The 21,388-nt window shown below is 38.9% G+C and overlaps 1 protein-coding gene across 3 annotated transcripts in view; it reads right to left on the minus strand.

Moving 5' to 3' along the window:
* Nucleotides 1–4,196: 4,196 nt before the first annotated feature.
* The window catches only part of foxp4 (forkhead box P4), a 128,025-nt gene continuing 110,833 nt past the window's right edge, over nucleotides 4,197–21,388 (minus strand). For all 3 annotated transcript variants that reach the window (XM_065241419.2, XM_065241418.2, XM_065241417.2), the window contains exons 11-18: nucleotides 20,341–20,424; nucleotides 16,969–17,170; nucleotides 16,598–16,674; nucleotides 16,231–16,332; nucleotides 10,396–10,517; nucleotides 9,407–9,473; nucleotides 5,768–5,940; nucleotides 4,197–5,438 (exon numbers count right to left, since the gene is read on the minus strand). In XM_065241419.2, coding sequence (XP_065097491.1) covers nucleotides 5,291–5,438; nucleotides 5,768–5,940; nucleotides 9,407–9,473; nucleotides 10,396–10,517; nucleotides 16,231–16,332; nucleotides 16,598–16,674; nucleotides 16,969–17,170; nucleotides 20,341–20,424 — 975 coding nt within the window. In that variant the 3' untranslated portion in view covers nucleotides 4,197–5,290. The remainder of the gene's footprint in view (nucleotides 5,439–5,767; nucleotides 5,941–9,406; nucleotides 9,474–10,395; nucleotides 10,518–16,230; nucleotides 16,333–16,597; nucleotides 16,675–16,968; nucleotides 17,171–20,340; nucleotides 20,425–21,388) is intronic.

Below are 21,388 nucleotides of genomic sequence, written 5' to 3' on the forward strand. Positions count from 1 at the left end.
CAGTAAAGTTCTTGATGCTGCGGCCCTTGCTTTCAGTTTCAATCATCCATTTCACACTAAAGTCAAGTGTGGCCATGGTAAGTGTTATGCCATAGCTTTTTGGGAAGAAACCTCCCTAACTTGCCCTTAATTAAGAGCACATTTACTGTACTTGAACACAATAGAGAACTTTTGTAGCTAAAGAAATAGAAACAGTAGTGAGCAAGCTGGCAAGGTTGTTGAACTAGTGAATAAGATCATTAATAATCAACAACCCATAGGCGAGTGTTAACAAATAATGTTCAAACTAAGAAAGAAATCACGGGCAATGCACAGCCTTAGACAGTGTAATAAGTATTTTTATTGCATTTTATAATGCCATTGTCAATAATTAGTACAGATTACATGCAACTAGACCTACTGTACAGTTTTTTTATTGTCTGCATGGACAGACACAAGAAGATTCAGGTTACAAATACACAGATATATGTGTTTTTTATACAGCATGAGGAAAAACGGCAGTGACTCGCATAAACATGGTCACCGGGGTTAGAACGAGAAAGGTGGGTGGCTAGTTGCCTTTTTTCATTTTCTATACCATTTCAACGCCACCACCTATTCCTCCCCCAAGTCTCATCTGGAAAAGCAAAACAAATGTAAAAAAATAATAAAGAGAAGTAAACGAAACAATTAAAACGAAACTAAGTACATATAAGTCACTGTTGAAAATGTACACACATTCGTAAAAATACAATGAGAGGAGAGTCGAAGTGGTAGTTCCATTTAATTGGCTGAGGAAGTTAATCCCATCAGGCAAAGCTCCCGGGCAGGGATCTTTTACCTGGAGAATGGCAGCTCAAAGCTATTAATCACTGGGCAATGGAGCTCTGAGCCTATCAAAGACCTTGAACGGGCGTAAAGACCACGCTAAGGGTTATAGCGCGGATAACTGCTGTCGCTATAAAGGATAGTGAGACATAAAATACTGCTCTGTCACCTTCGTCACGCATTTGTTTGGTTACAATGGCAGACTTTATCAATTTGCAATATGGATGTCTACCAACAACCCCTTTGGTGGTGACTAAAAGCCTAAAAATCTTATTTGGTATGCTATTGTGGAAAAAGTCTCACTACATGCACAGCAGTTAGTGTTTTTATGATACCAAAATGGTCTTTACTGTATGAATGTTCCCATTTGGTCCCATTTTTGGTGCTACCAAGCTAAATCTAGAGCCCTGTTGCTTTATGAAAGACAGCTTTGAGTGCTAATGGTAAATAAAGGAATGATTTGATTTAAAGGGAGTCTGTACACATATTGGCACCAAAAAGGACCAAAAATAAAAAAACAAAATACCTTAGATTTGCTCTTTCTTATAAGCAAGAGAGGGCTACATAATTTTCTTCAATTTTTTTCTCTTTCGCTGAAATTTTGGTCCTGTCTTTTGAGAAAAGTCCTTCTGAGGTATCATTACACAATGAGTTCAACTTTTTAGTTTGTTTTCTCTCTTTTTTCCTTAAAAATGCATAAATGCACTACAGAGACAAAAAGTATCAAAATAGACCTAGCTAAGATAAATATACAAACAGGTGTGTTACCTAAACCACTTATCTAACTTTTAATCTTTTCTTTTTTCTGCGAGATAATACACAAAAACAAAATCTAAATAAAAAATCAATTAAAACTGGGAAAACAAAAATCAAAACCCAAAAGCATAACCATGATACCTGCAGCACATATATGATAAATACATACACTTTAGCATAAGCAATACAGTATAGGAACTCTGAGCTCGAAACTTTACAATAGCTAAACAGGTGCAAAAAAATAAAACAATAACGAAAAAGTAAAAAAAAAAAAAGGAGGGAATGCCCTTGAGAGCTAAGCCAAAGCTGTAATATACAATAACACATCATTATACATGTTTGTATACAGTAATACAACATGTCTGTAAAAGTAATGAAGAAAATCATGGCGATCGCTAATACCGATGTGTTTCAGTCTACATCTTTATAAAACAGCTGTGTTTACAGGTGTACCTTAAAGCACAATTGTAGTCCATTTATTGAATGCAGCAATTTGTTTTTGAATTCCTTTGCAGTTCTCAGTCATTATTGTAGCACGATGTTTCTCTTTGGATATTTTGGTTTCATCTGCAGGCATTTAGTGCGTTCGCTCTTCGAGTGGTCTACGGTAAAAATAAAAGCCTGTTTTACCAGAGTAACCGCTACCAGCAGCGTGATGATCTCTCAAGGATGCTTGTGTGCACGTGCGAGCTATACTTTGCATTAATTGGGAAGCGGGGTCCATGTAAGATTGGCCTACGTTAATGCATTCTGCCTATCATCATTTCTGACAGCCAACTGACTGGCTCATTGAGTATGCTCTAATGACCAGCAGGCTCGATGGCTCTCATTGGCCTGGCCTTTCATTATGCATGCAGAATTAGAACAGACAATTAAACCTCCGCATTGAGGACCTGTACATAGACACTATGCTAATAGATCACTTAAAGTGGGCAATATGTGATTTGGAGTAGACCCTTTTAAATATGTTGACCACTAAATGCCTCACACTTAACAGGACTCGGCATCTTTTTCAGAAGGGGATGGAGAGGTAGACTTTTTTATTGTGTCTCATTTATTTGCTTCCATTCATGCTAATGAATCTGGAATTGAGAATCGGTATAACAATCGTATTTTGGTTGTTTTTTGACTACACTACAAAGGACTACACCTTGAAGGTGACTTTCATTGGCCTTTTCTATTTCGTGAACCATTTTGAAAAGGAGGTAGAATTATTTTTGGTTTTAATTCCTTACAGATGTACAGTATGAGCATACAGCTCTCTTCTGTGACCTTAAAGACAACAAGCAAAAAGATCATCAAAAATGGGGGAAATTATTCAAAAAGTCTTTTTGTCCCTTGTATTTAGTTCTCTATTATTTGTGTGGTAAATAATACTGTTTAATGCGCTAGGAAAGTATAGATAAACAAGAAACTGAAGTTAAGGGTTTCAATGTCTGACAGATTTATTTTTTTGGTATTTTGTTATTTTAAAATACTGCTAAGAGAGTAATTCTGGTAGGTAAACCATAATGCTGAGTAATTCGCATGAAAGTACATCACTGTTATTCAAGTGCCTTTTGCAATCTCCGAGGATGAATCTTCCTCCAAGACTGCAATCTCAACACCGCAATCGCCTGAGCACAAGATGGGGTAGAATCAAATCCTAAGTGCTTCTCATATTAACTAATGAACAGCAAGAGGCTTTTTAATACTGCTTTTTTGCATTTTTATTTCCTTATTTGGCCTTTAAACATATGTAGTGTTAATAACTCATCAGGTTAACAACATATATCTAAACAGTTCTCTCCTTTTATGAAAAACAAGCATATGCATTTTACACTTTGGTTTTTGGAATGCTCTGTAGTGTAAGTTAAAAACAAATTATTTAACGGAAAAAAACAAACATATTATTTTAAAATGACGCGTTTGTTTTCTTTTGGCCAGTTCTTTAGGAAAAGAAAGGATAAATTAAAAAAAAGAGTTTTTTTGGTTTACTAAATATTTCTTTGGTTACCTGTAACGAAAGTAAAATGGGGAAAACGAAAAAAGCAACACATATTAAATTAAAACTTGGAATTTGGCATGACACTATACTGAGAAACGTTTCTTTTATAGTTCAGCAAAGCAAAATCTCACATGCTAATCAGACACTTTCTACCGACACAGTGAATTGCAAATAACTTTTATATATCTCCTAACTACAGAACTGATAATGAAAGAGTCACCGTGTTGGTTAACCACAGCACAAATCCCCTTTGTAATAACAGCATGAGGGGGCAAACACTGTGTTCTGAGGTATTCTGTGACTGTGTTATCTTTTACATTAAAGCAATATTTTGTATCGCAGCTGATATCAATTGGCTTCCACAGAAAACTTTGAAATAAAACATATAAATGGTGCAAAATAAAAATGCAATATTTGTGAGAAACAAATAATTTTAGGATCTTACAGGGAGCCCTGCATTGTGTATTACACCTCGTCTCTCTTTAGTTTCAGCTTCTCTCTGCTTTATAATGGTTTGAGTGGTTTGTTACCTTAGTATTTGATGTTAGATCTGTGGTACCGTTCACTATTTCCGCATCTGTCACTTAGTAAGTGCTATCCTCATTCATCTAACTCTGGGGGTAAGTTTGGAGGGTTTTTTTGGGGGGGGGGGGGTGGGTGTTTGGAACTTCTCTCCCGAACGTAACCTTTTTTTTTGGAATGATAAGAGAGAAAAAAAATCAACAGAAGACATATAATAATTGAATAATACCACAATGAAAAACGTTGATCATTTAGAAATAAACAACTATGACGGTAAAGCAAAAGGAGAAATCGAAAGCTACTGCACACATATTATAATCAACAATACAGTCAATAGAGTCTCTGAGCCGGTCCTCCTCAAGCCTCGGGTCAGTCTGGCTGTCATAACAGCACCACAGGAGAACAACAGCAAAAGTTCATTTTCCTGAAATAGGCCTTTTTGGGGGTGGCAACATTTTCTACTTTAAGTTTGGCTAAAGATAAGGAGGGCGCGCAGCCACTGTCTGATCAGAGAGGTTAGTCAGCACACCTCCCGCTGCGAGTCCAGTCATGTAAACGGGAAACAGACAAAGAAAAAGGTGGTGACCAGGGATGCCGTTGCCAGTCTTACAGCTTGTTGTGTTTCAGTCTTTGCTTTGCTTTTGTCAGGAGTGGTGAGCTTAACTGTGTGGCGGCAAAGTTACGGAGTCTTGCAGCATCCCCTTGAATGAATATAGAAAAAATCTGGATGAAAGCAGAAGTCATTCTAAAGATCATATTTTCCCTCTTTTTTCTTTCTGAGGTAAATCACCTCCGTGTATGTATTCCATAGAAAAGCGGTGTTCTCAGGCCCAAAGAACATTAGAGCTAAAAAGACTTAAAACAGAGAAACCTCAGGTGACTTCAGAAAAGGAAAAAAAAACGACTATACACACTTGCGTGAGTATACTGATGTTATATCTTGTCAGGTTTCCCTCAGTAGCTCTGTGGTGGTCCGTACTTCTAACCTAGCATATTTTAAAACACAGGCGCAAAAGTGTCTTTTTGAGGATACTGACCGAAGAAATAAAAAAAATAAAGGGGATAAAAGCATGTTGTGTTTTTTGCTCTATGAACTGATGAGGTCTAACCCTGTTTTGGTTTTCGAAGTTGTAGTTGGTTTTGTATCTTTGTTTTCTTGAACACCTTGAATATGAGGGAGGGGCTAGGCCAGTAAGCTCCGCCTCCACCACATCGCTTTTACTCCAGCTCCTCTGTTGGAAGCTCCTCCTCCATGTCACGCTCGTCACCGGGCATGCTCATGTTTTGAGTGACAGACGCCATGAGGGACATGGGTCTGCTATCCTCTTCCATCTCAGCTGGCTCCTCCTTCACATGAACCTGGTGTCTGTAACGCAAATTAAGAGATTAAAAATTGTTACTTAAAATGAAAGTTTGAGCTATTTATAATCATGCAAATCAAGTGAAATAATATAGTATCAAAATAAATAGAAAAATTTAATAAAAAAAGGTTTATGTATCATAATTTACAATTTCATGCTAAATATGAAGAGTTTCATCACAAATGGTTTCATCACAAATCTTATTAAGAAATGTTTTCACACAATTTTCCGAATCTTTACTATTAACAACAAAACTACAGTATGTGCTGCTGATAACTAAACTACAGTCATACGAGTTAGCTAGTAATTATGTTGGTTGGTTGACTGCTCTTACCCATACTGGTGTGGAGAGAGGCCAGGGCTGCAGCTGCCGTTACTGTTGACCTGTTCAACAGTGCTGCTGACATCATCGTGACCGACGTGCAGCATGTTAAGGCTCGCACCTGTGCTGTTGTTCAACAGGGTGGGGCTGTTCAGAAGACCAAGACTGCTTTCCGCAAGTGCAGCCTGCACAAATATACACACAGATCACAATGAAATATAGCATTTAATATGGAACATAAGATATTTAATTAAGAAAGAGTGGTTAGGTTATCATTAAGTTTTACAGTGCCAAATACAGCAAGGCACAAGAATACACATACTGATAAAATATGTGCACCTTAAAGACACTGTAAATTACTCGGGATAAAAGCATACACCCAGTGCAAAATGTAAATATTGCCTGTTGCAAAAAAAAAAAATTGCCTGTTGCAGAATTGTGCAAGGTCTAAAATAATTGTTATGGTAAATATAATGTGTAAAAATGCAAGTTGTACACATGTTAAGGCAAACAGCTGGATGTATTTTATTCTCCTGTGTGTTTTGAGAGATTTGAAGGCAGTGGATCTGTAGGTTGTTTCGTTTCACCACTAGGGGTCTCCTCACTTCCACACAACAGACTCCACTGCTCGCTGAGACTAACACAAACACCCCGATATATATTCCTGTCAATCATGTGCTCAGTATTTCTAACAGTATCTCTATATTGCTCTCAACATCACAGAATAATCTTTACATTTACATTTTTACTAAATCTATACAAAACATATTTTGCCCGTTTTGTTTTAGAGACAAAAAGAAACTAAACTTAAGTAAAAATTATGAATCAATGTATTTGGGTTCAAACATTGGTTGTAAAAAAAAATATTATAATATATTATCCGCATATTGAGTAATAAGATGATAAAAAAACAATAATAATAATAATAATAATAATATGAAATTCAGAATTTCTTAAATTTAAGCACGTTATTTTTCTGCTTTATAAATGTACATTTAATTAATACAGATTTTATAAAACCAAGAAAAACATAAAAAAACCTTACATATATACTTTTAAATATTTCCTAAAATTGTTTAAAAATATTGTTTGATGTTATTTTATTTGTATATTTTTAAGATGAATTTGTGCAATTGTTTTTTTAATTTTTATTTTAAATTTCAATCTTATATTTTAATGTTCATTCATTTCAAAAACTGCTTTACTGAGTTCATAAACTTCTGCTCTTGAAAGGATTTTTAATCTTTTTAATTTAAAAAAGCCTTCAAATAAGCTCCCAGTATAAGCAATGGCAAATTCATATTCAAGTAAATACAAATCGAAATACTTATAATTATACATATGGATATTTTAATGTTTAATGAAAGGTGGAACGGAAAGCAGTTCTGGCCGGTTTCCTGCATCTCCCAGCATTCGCTTCTGAACGAGTGCAACTGAGAATTTTATGTGCTGCTTGTGCCAATTCAAACTGTCGTGACTGGCCGAAATATGCTGAGACGGGAGAGAGAGAAATGAAAAGAGTTTGAGGGATATTCATTCTGATTCTGTGGAGACGGGGTGGTGACAAGAAAGCTGATCAGGGTCAGGCAACGTTTATCTGATGTAAAAGGGGCCATTTTCTCTATAAATATCCAAAACATACTTCCAATCTTTCAAAACTTTTTTATATTACGAATTGTAAATGATTATTGACTGTCTAAAATAATAAGCAGGTTGATGTCAGGCCAGATAAAACTTGCATTACTTAATTTAAAAAAAAATCCAGTTTAGGAGGATGCAAAACACAACACACCACTTAAAGAGTTTTCCTAATGGAAAACTAGAAATAATTATCCAACAGTCTGTTTTACTGTTGTGCTTTTCTCTGTGTTGGCTCTTTTGTTAAAGATTTAGTTTATCTGTGGCCTTTTCAGGATGAGCAATTTCATTTCCATAGAGATGGCCTGCGGGGTCAGAACGGGACAAACTGGGCCAGGGTGGTGCATGTGCGTGTGTGTGTTGGTCCATGATTAGCTGGCTGTTTGTTTGTCAGGCACTGACATGGCTTGTCCCGTCAAGAGACGGATGAGCACAGACCTGACAGAGAGAGAGCGAGCCACACACCCAGACCAGAAAGCCAGCACAAAGGCTAACCCTCCTAGATCCATCTCTGTCTCATCACACAGCGTTCTTGGGAAAAACACACACACAAACACTCGAGCAGAGCTGGGTGAGCGTCGCACAACTCTGACATCTCAGAACAGAGAAGTTTGGTGACGTGGTGATTTCTAGGACAGATGCTAATTTTATGCCGTGACCTTCATTGTCAAATATTTGACACTATAAATCACACACGGCTGAGTGGAAACATGTGCACCTGGAGGGAGGAGAAGCGAGGAGGTTTGGGAGAAGGAGCTAATTACGAGAGGAAATTGTTATCAGTGCCCCTTGTGTGGTTGATCTGGTCTGCACCGGGTCACCCATTTTTTTTCTTGATCTTTCTATAACCTTTTGTCCTTGGCCATACAAGATCATTTAAGTTTGGGAAAATGTGCAACTGAATCATTCAGAGCGATCTGTGAACTGGTTTGATGGATTCATTGAAATGATTCACTCAGAAGTGATTCACTCACAAGCAGTGTTGGGTGTAACTAGTTACAAAGTAACTAGTTACTGTAATAATATTACTTTTTTCAGTAACTAGTAGTGTAAGGCATTACCCGTCTGAAAATGGTAATATTATTACAGTTTTCCTGAGCTAGTTACTTGAGTTACATTCGCCAGTAGCACCTTCATCACACAAGGCACAAAACACAGAGAACAAAAGGGAAGGGGAGGTGGGCGTGAATGGAACAGTGATTGGTCTAAGTTTGGCACGAGGTATCATTTACCATCACCGATTGGTCGACACCCGGCAGCCAGCAGCACAGAGCGGCAGCGGCACACTCAAAGACAGATCGGGAAAATGGAAGGGTCAACAACGGCAAGCTCTTTTTCAGAGGAAGGTTCCCAGCAACAGAAAGCTAGTTTCGACGGGTGGAGATTCAGTCATATTTTATTACGTTCAACGGAAGGAAAATAACTTGACGGTGAAGTGCACACTCTTTAATGTTTCTCCGAACGCTGTGCCCCACGTCCGGTAGCGGGTAAGGAAGCCAGCATTTTCTTGGCCGTGGCTTGCCCAAATAAACATTCTTGTCCAGAAAAAAAATGTAACTAGTAATATAACTAGTAATATAACTAGTTACTTTCTCCAGGGAGTAATAAAGTAAAGTAAGGCATTACTATTTTTGAGAGTAATATGTAATACGTAATATATTACTTTTTTGAGTAACTAGCCCCAACACTGCTCACAAGTATGCCATGCAGGTAATACCAAGACAGAACTAAAATATTTTCATTATAGAATTACTATTTATTGTTTATACTTTAAATATTTTTTTGACTTTCCGAGACACTCCCCCCCCCAAAAAAAATCATGATCCCATTAACAGTTATATTTTCACAATATGTTTTTTACATTATATTGGATGATTTTATGTTAAATCACATAAAATGGGTTTCACATACTGGGTCACAATTTTTCTAATTCCCGGAATTTTTTCCTGTGTCTTTTAATGACTGTAGGAACTCTTTGTGTGTGTTATTTTGATGCATGGAAAACACACTCACCTGATAACTGGCATTCAGGGAGCCAAATCCCAGTCCGGAAATCATATTCTTCACGAGTGTGGGACTTCTGAAAAGAGGAAAGTATAACATGGTCAGTTACAGTAAGTGCAAGTGTGGAAAACTACAGATCTTGCTCATCTGATGACACGTACAAACACCAGAGAATACCCAACGCATTCTGACACAGCATATTGCACAAAACGCACACACAAAATTCTGTTTGTTGCCGTTTGTGAACTACAAGGCTGAGATCTGGAGCGCAGGCCGTCGGCTGGGTAATTTGCCGTCATCTCTCTGGCAAAGCTTAAGACGGCGTGTAACATCTGTTTGTACAAATGCAAGCAGGCACGCTTTTCTGCTGTGGATCTGCTCACAATGTACCCTAAACAGTGTAGACACAGACGGGAAAAACACACACGCGCATAAACACGTACCGCCAAATGCAAGCAGACGAGGTACAAAAGAGACCTTTGTGCTTCTGACTGGAGAGTCCATAATAAGGTAATGATGGGAAGCCCATTAGGGTAATCATACATGCCAATAACCATTATAGCCCCACTTACAGACCAGGCTTACAAGCTTATGGTTTAGCTAAAGGAATAAAGCCTGTTTTGGGAAATTTGACTGAATAAATAGTTTTCATCTTGAAGAATGCTGTTTTAATCCAATGTTACACAGGTTATTTTAAATGAAGTATGACTTTGCTCATTCGGGCGGTTAAATGCAGGCTCGCGTTTGAGATTTAAAAACTCTTGGGATTCTGGAATGTCAAAAATGTAGTTTATTACTTACACAAAGTCATTTAGGAGACTTGATTTATATAGTGCATAAATCATATGAACCAGTTTTGTGTTGCCTTTATGATGCTTTTAGTCATGTTGCATCTTGGCTGCACCTATCCACATTCTCCTTTTGTGTGGTGCAAGGTTTTAAAATAAGACACAAGATTGTTTCTGGTAAGGGACAGGTGCATGCATAGGTCTACCCACCCGGTCATCTTTGGTGGTCTCCTCTTTTGGTATTCCACTTCGTCCACGGTCCAGACGGCACCCTTGACGTTCTCCACTCGCACAAAGCACTTGTGCAGACTCAGGTTATGGCGCACAGCATTCTGGGTAACAAAGAGACAGAGAGCAAAAAAGATGAAGTCAGTTTTTCTCTACGCCGTAGGTATCTTAAGCAAAATCGTGACTGCTTTGCTCTCATTGCTGGAAATGCAATTATAGCGAAGTCTGATATAAACAGCCTTTAATAATGGCATAAATCTTATACCTGCTTTCTAATTAAAACAGCGCACGTGATGATGGGCACAAAAGATTGTATGGCTCAGATAGGGACGCGTCGAGCGAGCGTACAGTATCTCTTCATCTCAAACTCGCCACCCCCTCATACACACACACACACACACACACACACACACACACACACAAGCAATTAAGTGCAAATGCTATCATGTAAAAGTGACAATGTGGTGCCACACCATCACAACAGTAGGAGTTTTTAACGCAAAAAAATAAAACGATGCACCATACAAGACTCCCTCCCCCATAACCGGCAAACCAACCCCTTGCTTTTTATTTTAAATTTTACTAATCAGCCACTATCTAGAATAACACCCCCAAGGGACGCCCCTTCCTTTTCATCTGCTATTTGTAGTTTGTTCATGCCCAATTTCATTACCAATTTTAATTCGTGTATAATTAAATCCTGTGTATTTTTTCAGACGCGCTCTTTTTTTTCCAATCCATGAGGGAGGGACTGCTGATTCTAGAATCACTCCTAACCATAATTACAAGTGCCATAATCAGGCGAGGCCTCCCTCCTTTGAATAAATTTCCCCGTGCAGGAGGCATGATGCTTCGTTTTGCAAATGAGTATGACCCCAATTTCAGCCTGCCACCTCACCGATTTTATTTGCATTCCCATCCGTGATGAAAGACTAATTCTCTCAGTTAAAACATTAGCAGCAATTTAAAGGGGGTCAGCCTTGGTAGACATAAACAAAATGCCTTCCTAGCCGTGTGTGACTGGAGGGGTGCTCGCTCTGGAGGAGGTTGGGGTGCATAGCGATATTAGAAAGATGGCACGCGTGATGTGCGTCACACGGGTCTTGGATCTTTTGGTGGCGTTGTCTACACACAGACAGAGGACACAGCGGCCACCATTTTACTGGTGTCTCATCAGCCCGAGCAATCACTGTTTTTGTATGCATATTAATAAGATGAGAAATAGTGGTGGATGTATGTAATATACAGTTTACAGTCAACACAAAAAGGCATTCCCAACCTGTTTTTATCTCTGTAATGTGATTATTTCTGGTTTAAACAGAATGTATATATAAGTGGAAGGGTTACAATTATTTGCCAATGTGTCAAGAAAAAAATCTTTGCCTGCAATGTAAATTAATTGTATGCATTAAGGAAGAAAGCAAGGTCTGTGTCTGGTTTTCTAAGGAAACCAGACACAACAGTGGGTTTAAAAATGATCCTTTTTTTTTGCTGCTGTCGCCCTGTTAACTTGCTTACTGGGAGACTGCTGACATTAGTTTAGTTTAATGTTTTGTAACAAAATAGCTTTTCTTGTAATGGACCGGCTACAATCTAAAAAATGTCACTGTTTAAATGTTTTAGGTGTGTGGTGCAGACGTGGCGTTATTGCAAATTCTTTATGTAACGCTCGTATATAATTTCTTTCTTTTAAGGGCCATTTGCATGTAAGATGGAAAGGCATGTCTTGTTTAATATCTTTATCATGTTAATTGACTTAATGTTTGATAATTGAAGAAAAAGTATATACAGTACCATTTTATTAAATTGTAATCTATGAGGATAATGTGCATTAATATTATATATTAATTTCTATATACTACATATCTAATAATTTCCTGTTTTCTGTGGTTTCTTTTCATCATCTTTTATGTAAAGCTGCTTTGAAACAATGCAACATTGTAAAAAAATGCTATAATAAAAATTTTACTTGACTTAACATGAACATAAAGCTAAATACTTATCTATAAACTACCGTGTACCAGTAAAATAAAATGCTTACTGGCGACAACAGTATAAAACCTCAGCACCAGCCTTTAATATTTGTGTTTTGCAAGAACAAGGTTCAGAGAAAAGATCAGGGTGCGCTACAAATATTTCTTAGAATTACTTTAAATACACAATTATTCATTAAACTACTGCAAAAAGGACTTTGGGATATGAATTACACAAATCGCTGACAGATCGAACTCCATATGATAAAAAAACCTTTACGAGCACATGCAAGAAGAAACGCTTAGAAAAAAACGGGTGATTTGCGTTCCCGGCTAGTGTCCATCTTGCGAATAAGAGCCGACCCTCGAACTGATCAATGACTTCCTTTGCTTTCTGTACTTGACTTTTCATGAAATATAGATGGCCATTAAGAGCACCAGGGAACATGCATCTCCATTTCTATATTTAATACCGGTGCCAAATGACTGGCAAGAGAAAAAGACGAGCGAGAATGTGGAGTTATTAAAAAAGAAGAGAGATGGTCAGAGAAGGTGCAGGGAAGAAAATAAATCGGGCTCTGTTGGAGAAGGAAAAGCGGACGAATACATTAATTGTTAAATTTCATAAAAGTGAAATGAGTTGTTAAAGATATCCCTTCCCCTGAACTCTACTCTCGCTGGCTAAGCTCACTAACTGTTCCTGGGTGCCACTGCGGTTCAAGGCTATTAGCCTGCTGTTCTATCTCACAGCCTTCTGTGTTCCCATCACACCTCACTTTTTCTCTCTCTCTCTCTCTTTCCTTCCTCATCTCCAGAGGCTTAGACACACAAATGAGCCCTGGGCCAATGTTGGCTGAATGTGGGGCAGCACCTCTTCAGCCCAGGCTGCAGGCCACGTGAACGGTTAATGAAGAAGATGACTGACGGGAAGAGGGCTACGCTATGTGGCATCCATTTCCTCTCTGGGCTGATGGTGCCTTGTCAGGCTCCTTGTCCAGAGGGGGGAGAGAGGACAGGAGGTGCGTGTTTTAGCACGTCTTTCTAAAGGGAAGGCTAATGGCCGAGCAGGCTGATGGGGATATGGGCCGATAAATGGGAAGGTTACATGGTTGACCCGGGCCTTTAATGACCGCTCGACATCACACTTCACCATAAGCCTGTAGTCTTTACTCTGGACAGAGAGAAAGAGCAGTGTGATCGGTGACAAACCCATTAAGGCGAGTTTAGAGAGAAAGTTTAACACCGGAAATGGTCATGACGCTCTCTTGCATGAAAAAATAGATGTCTGCCACCATGATCAATAGAATATGTACAAAAACATCACCTATACAAAATTACAATTTCGACTTAGTTTAACTCATGCTTAAATTTAAATTTATTTAAGATCACAAAAACTTAATATAAAACCAGATTGCAGGTGGTTAGTGAGGTAGTTGCAGGGTTTTAAAGGATTAGTCCATTTTCTTTAAAAAAAATCCAGATAATTTACTCATCACCATGTCATCCAAAATGTTGATGTCTTTCTTTATTTAGTAGAGAAGACATAATGTTTTTTAAAGAAAACATTCCAGGATTTTTCTCATTTTAATGGATTTTAATGGACCCCAATACTTAACGGTTTTAATGCAGTTTAAAATTGCAGTTTCAAAGGACTCTAAACGATCCCAAACGAGGCATAAGGGTCTTATCTAGCGAAACGATTGTCATTTTTGGCAAGAAAAATAAAAAATATGCACTTTTAAATCACAACTTCTCGTCTTCCCCCGGTCCTGTGACACGCCAGCACGACCCCACGTAATACGTCATCACGTCAAGAGATGACATCAAAACTACGCCCCAGTGTTTACAAGTGTGGAGAAAGAGGACGGTTCCGACGTTGTTGTATGTCGAATGATACTAATTAATGTCTTTCCACGGCATTACGCAATTGTGCGAGGTCGCGCTGGCTCGTCACACAGCCGGAGGAAGACGAGAAGTTGTAGATTAAAAGTGCATTTTTTTTCTTGACAAAAATTACAATCGTTTTGCTAGATAAGACCCTTATGCCTCGTTTGAGATTGCTTAGAGTCCTTTAAAACTGCAATTTTAAACTGCATTAAAACTGTTAAGTGTTGGGGTCCATTAAAGTCCATTAAAATGTGAAAAACCATGGAATGTTTTCCTCAAAAAACATAATTTCTTCTCAACTGAACAAAGAACGACATCAACATTTTGGATGACATGGTGGTGAGTAAATTATCTGGATTTTTTTAAAGAAAATTGACTTATCCTTTAAGCTGAAGAAATTGTTTTGATTCAGATTTTAATTGAAATTCAGGTGCACTAAAATGGTACATATATGCAAAAAGACATGTAACCCTTTATTGAATTCATCCCAGGTTATCCAGAACAATGAGGTTAATATAAAGAAATTTAGAAAAAAATTATTTGTTAATATTTCTAAAACAAAAATCAAAACCTAACTTGCGCAACAGGTGTACATATCTTTGCTGATGTTTGGTATCACTTCATGTGGTTAAAGCGTCTGATCAAAGCTTGAATTCCCATACAAAATAACAGCAGCTGGTTCACAGGGGTCGGGAAAACCTGCTACTGTGCCAAATGGAGAGCTGCTCATATGTGGAGGGCTCCAGTAGAGATGCAAAGCTGATATAAATCTGACTCTGGACCAGCGGGCGCATGTTGATCAACCAGTCCAAATTAAACAGCCTGATAAGAGTCCACTGAATTACGTGCTCATAGACTGATAAAACATCACTACAGATCAATTGTGTGTGTGTGAGGTTGTATACATACACACACAGCACCAGTGGACTATGCAAGGGTCTGTTTTATTCATCCATGGAATTCCAAGATCCGACTTCCAACCACGGTACATCAGTAGACTCTAGATATCGATTGCTTTAAGTGTTAAAATGAATCAATGCACTAATGGCTGCTTTATTAATATTAACGATAGGGGTAAATAATCTTTAATATATTTGATATTTATGTAATAGCTCAAAGATAAAAGGAATGTATTTGTGGTTTGGTGTCGATGGCGGGGTGCTTAAACCTTACTGATGGGACTGTGGGGATACTTAAGATAAAATGCTGTCATATCCCAACTAGAACCTTTGTGGTTCTGGTTATTCATTATCCATGTAATCAAATGCCAATGCATTCGACTGCTCTCTCTCTCGCACAATCACAACAATGAGAAGTGCACATCAGGACACCCAAAAAAGAGGGAATATTTGTAGAGAGGAGGGAGAAAAAAACAGATGGGTTGTATCTTGTATGTCTGGGTGAAGTCAGGCATCGTTAATAACCTCACTGTTATTGGAGCACCACAGAAAGCCGTATCTCTGTTGTACCCGTTGTACCCCTTGGCACACAAGCAGGATTTATTGTTGTTTGGGTAGTGCTGAACAATGGGCCGGGTCTGTTTTTATCGCTGCGAGGCTCGCATAAAAGGAGCCTCCGGCCTCATTGCCAGCAGGCAAGCGAAAGCTCTTCTAAACAATATTATATAATGTAAGTGTTCGGTACACAGTGACCCCTGCAGAATGGTTAACAACACTATTTTTATCACACACACACAAAAAAACCCAAGATCACCCATGATCAAGTACCAAATGTATACAGTATGCGACCCTGCCTGTGAGATCCATGCTAAAGTCTTTTCATATCATTTTCAATCTTTGACATGGCCATACTCAGTGAATATTAAATATATCAAGGTTATATTTTCACAAAATTTTCTGTGCATTACACAGGGTGATTTTATGTAGTAAATTACAAAAATGACTTCAGCTGGGTTTTTATAGATTGGGTAGTGTTAAAGAATCACATGGGATGTTACCTTCCATGTAGCTGTGTTTCTCCTGAAATAGGCGAACATTCGTGTAAACCAATTGTAGATCTCATTTAGAGTCAGCTGACGGTCGGGAGCTTCCAGAATGGCCTGGTGAAAAAAGTGAAGAGAAAGCAGAAGAGATGGCGTGAGCGAGTGTCAAGAGGTGATGCAAGCGGCTGTTATTAGCGTAACATTAGCTGATGGACCGCTTCCATGCATTATGGATAGTGCCGAGAATCTCGACATGACTGACATCCAGCTACGAGATCATAAATCCTCGGTTACCAGCATGCACCTCTGAACTCAGCTCTAGTGCACTGGGGTACTAAAACCACAGACTGGATCGGTCCATTATATACACAGGTTGACTTACGTGTCGTATGAGAGAAGCATAGGTGAATGGAGGCCTGACATCAGCGTTTTTGTAGAATTCACAATTCTGTGCGAGTTCTGTAACACAGATAAGCGAGTCATAAGTACACTTCAATGGTATAGAAATTAACCCTTTAATTGGGCGTATACACCAAAGCGTTTAAACGCGGCTGAAAACGCCAGGCAGTTGCCGACTGTGGGTGCTTGCCAGTGTTTTTTCAGCTGAGCGCATTGGTTGCTTTGATACTTATTTGGTCGTTGAACAATGCGCCGGTTGGTTGTTGTGATATTTGTTGAACCCATGCCCTTTGCGCTGTCCCAGGGAACACACATACACATAAAAAAGTGAATCTGTGTGGGTACATCACTGACCCGATGCGATGGGGGTGCAGAACTTGTCGGAGTTGCGGCGACGGATGGGTCCGACTCCGTGCAGGCTGGAGGAGCTGATGACGGAGGGTCCCTGCCTCATGGGGGTGATGGGGGTGGCAGCTGAGGTTGGGGGGTGTGGCAAGCCCTCAGGAAACCCTTCGTTTTCTCGTTTCGACATTGACATACTAGAGGCCAGGTTCAGCTGGATAGGAGAAAATGGTAGAGTTTAACCTCATTTGCAATAAAACAAATTAAGATTTAAAGGGACCATGGCACAAGACTTTTTTAAGATGTCAAATAAGTGAAGTTTTAGCTCAAAATACAATATAAATAATTTATTATAGCATGTTAAAATTGCCACTTTGTAGGCGTGTGCAAAAATGTGCAGTTCCGTGTGTGTCCTTTAAAATGCAAATGAGCGGATGAAGTGCAAACACTGATCACAATGATGGTGGTTAGTTACAATTGAAACTCAATTGTGCTGTGAATTATTTTCTCTCTCTCTCTCTTTTTCTCTGCACTAAATGGCAGTGCTGTGGTTGGATAGTGCAGATTAAGGGGTGGTATTATAATAATAAGAACTCCTTATGACATCATAAGGAGAGCCAAATTTCAACTATTTTTTCATGTGCTTGTAATGCTTTATCAAAACTAAGTTACTGGGTTGATCTTTTTCACATTTTCTAGGTCAGTGGTTCTCAAACTTTTCTGCGTGCGGCCCCCTTGTGTACGGTGCATTCCTTCGCGCCCCCCCCCCCCAAAGAAAATTTTTGACAAAAAACTGTTCTAAAATTTAACATTTTAATTAAACAAAACATATTAAGTTATACAAAGAAGTGCTGTTGCTTAGTAGCCTTATTTCTTTTTAGGTTTAGTTACACAGAATTCATGATAAATGAATGTATTTTATAAAATGTCATAAAACTGGGGCCCCCCTGGCACCATCTCGCGGCCACCCTGGGGGCCCCGGACCCCAGTTTGAGAACCACTGTTCCAGGTTGATAGAAGCACTGGGGACCCAATAATAGCACTTAAACATGGAAAAAGTCAGATTTTCATGGCATGGCCCCTTTAACAATCTTGATTATGTGGTGACCTACTGCAAATGTAAGTCAGAGTATAGCAAACAATGCATGTATGTATGCCTGCCTCACTTATAATGTGACCGTGCCTGTGAAATCCAGGCTATAATTTTCAAATTAGGAGCTTTTTTTTAAGTTTGACTTTGCTCATTGCCTCAATCAGTATTAAATATATAAAGATTAAATTAAGACAGTAAATCACAAAAAAATGACTTGGTTTTCAGTCTCTACAGTACATAGCCTTGCTTGTAATTCCTATCATTTCATGTTATACAGTAATCTCCAGCGTTTCAATTACAACCCAGGAAATATAATCATTGTCAAATTGTCATTGGTCTCCTGCTGTTAGTAACGCATCCTGTGATCCATGCCAGCGCATCCATGCCAAAAGCAGTTGGCACAGCGTCTCTATTATGAGTTGATGCCGCTCAGCCGGTAAAATTCAAACAAATCTCTTTTCTCAGATGCGCACACACACATGCGAGGCTTCTCTGTTACACACTGTCTACAATTAAAGCCACGCAAGACGAGCACAACAAAATGATACATGGTGCGAGGGGGAAAAACAATCTGGCAACAAACATGGCTTGTGGTTACCTAACCTCTTTGTGGTCCTGCTCCGCCCAATTAGCTTCGGTGGGCACGGACCGCTAGGAAACAGCTTTCTTGATCGCTCGGGGAGTCTTTTGTCAAGGCTGCTTGTTTTGCTCTAATTAAAACCATCATGTGCACGTGCGAGCAGGAGAGGGAGAAAGGATGGGCGTAGCAGGGCTGAAGCTAATATGGCGAATTAAACGGCGCCGGCCCCTTTTCTCTTTATTCTCATTGCCACAGGACCCAACCTGGCCCATCTCCAGTAATTAGGAGAGCAAAATGGTTTAACAGGTACTTAATTAACGCTGGAGCCGTGCCAGTTTGCTGTGCCAAACATGCAACGATCTTAATAGCGGTCAATGCCACACAAGGGTTTGAGCTTTTGCTAAGCTCCGCCCTGATGCTAACCCTTACCACTTAATGCTAATGCTTTCTCTTGATCACACTCACAATTATCATTCTCTCTTTCTCTCTATTTTGTCTAGGTTGCTCGGCCTCCGTCCTGTTTCCCATTACTGTCTAATAGCAGCTGATCCGGAGAATTTGTCTCCAAACAGGAGACGCGCCCTACTTTCACCCCCGCCTTCATTTATATCCCTTCAAATGAAGACACTCCACTTCTAATTGACAATTAATTTCAACATCTTTGTATTTTAATAAGACGACTCATCAATCTCGGCATGAAATATTCATTACATTCCTAATAATTGCACAGGCAGCTGGTAGCTCGAGGGGAAAAGCATTCTGACGCCGGAAAGATGTGGACCGTCTAGGCTTTCTTGTTCAAAACACGTCCCTTCATTTATATTGTGTGCAATGATATAAACGCAAGTGCATTCAGATGTGCTTATGTTTTGCGTACACAAGCACTCATACCCTTAATCTCTTCTAAAGCGGGCAGCAAAATAGGTCGGCTGTAGTAATTACAAGGAGAAATCAAAGTGTGTCTTTAAGAGTGTATTTTCATCGTTACGCTTCAGTTGAAGGTGTTTTAAAGGCATGTTTGAATAAATGATTCATTCGTTTTGTGAAGCTTAAGGATCAGGATAAATCTCACTGACAGGTAGCAGGTTGCAAAGAAACTATAGAGTTTTGGTTGCTCTCCAGAAACATGATCCATGCACGCACACACACACACACACACACGCGCGCACACACACACACACACACACACACACACACACACACACGTGCGCATTCTGGTTTCCATGTTTTTTGGGGACATTCCATAGACGTAATGCATTTTATTCTGTACAAACTGTATATTCTATTCCCCTTACCTGCCCCATTCCCTAACCCCAACCATCACAGGAAACTGTCTGATACCTTAGATTTTCAAGAAACATCATTCTGTTTGATTTATTAGCTTGTTTCCTCATGGGGACATCAAAATGTCCCCACAAGGTCACAAAAATACTGGTATTCCTATCTTTGTGGGGACAATTGGTCCCCCCAACGTGATAATTACCCGGCCGCGCGCACACACACACACACACACACACACACGCCCAAAGATAGGAACAGAGCAATTTCTTTAGGCTCCAACAGAGAGCGCTCACTGGTCCCTAACACACTACGATCACATTTTATCTGAGTTAAATACGCAATAGCTACAAATACATTTAAATGTTACAGAGACACACTATAACAAAATATATGCAGGTTATCATACGGTGTGGGACTGAGATGAACTTACAGGTTGGTTGAAATGCTTTGGCTCTGATGGACGCATGTGCAGGTGGGTCATCATGGCCTGCAGACGCTCGCTCTCTTTGGCCAGCTATAGACAACACACAGAACACACACATTAGACCAATGAGCAGGCAGTATTTAAGTCACATTATTTATTCATATGTAAGTAAGAGATACGGTCAGGTTGGATGGTCATCATCACAAAATAAACCAGGTAAGGTGATCAGAGTCTTGTCATCCATCCTACTGTCAGAAAAAATACCTTGTCTGTCGCTGGGATGGTACCTGAAAGGTCCTGTTTTGTAGCTTTACAGGTATACAAAAAATTACAATACACACCTTTTTGGGTACATTACTGGACCTATTTAAAGGTAGAGTTACATTTTTTTACCCCTTATATTTAAAATGATTAGGGGGACAAAATTGGTCCTTAAAGGTACACAGTAGGTCCTTAGGGAATAATATTTTACCCCAAATGGTACAACATTTCAATGTCTTGAAACTTATGTACTGTATTTTTTATGTTTAACCCTTAAACAGGCAACGTGCACCACGGGATACGCTCTCTTCAGTGTCTTGTTTGGGGCATAAAAAAGATTTTTCAATCAAATCCTTAAATCACTTATCAAACCCTGGTGTGTCTTGAAAAAGTGGGTAACATTATTTACTTCAAGTTTTTTTTTATCGATTGGTCAGCTTGACCTAAATCCAACATGGCCACCGGAGATGCAGGACAGTTAGATTTTGTGGTGAGTAAATGAATATTAATCTTACTTTTTTTCTTTAAAAAAACATTAATACTGCTAATATTAATTGTGAACATTGTCAACATTGGTGCGGAAGAAGAAGAAAATTTGGTTATATGTTGTTCATATTGTTATTTAGCACATTTTGAAATATATGCTTCCCCTGAGATACATTGCCTGAACAGGGTATAAAAAGGATTAACCACAATTTTTTTTGACTATTGACTATCTTTGTATTTTAAGTTGAAGAATGTAATAAATGATAAAATTTGCAGATTAAACTGATATTCGTATATTTAGGTGACT

Source organism: Paramisgurnus dabryanus, chromosome 14 (genome assembly GCF_030506205.2).
Source record: "Paramisgurnus dabryanus chromosome 14, PD_genome_1.1, whole genome shotgun sequence".
NCBI lineage: Eukaryota > Metazoa > Chordata > Actinopteri > Cypriniformes > Cobitidae > Paramisgurnus > Paramisgurnus dabryanus.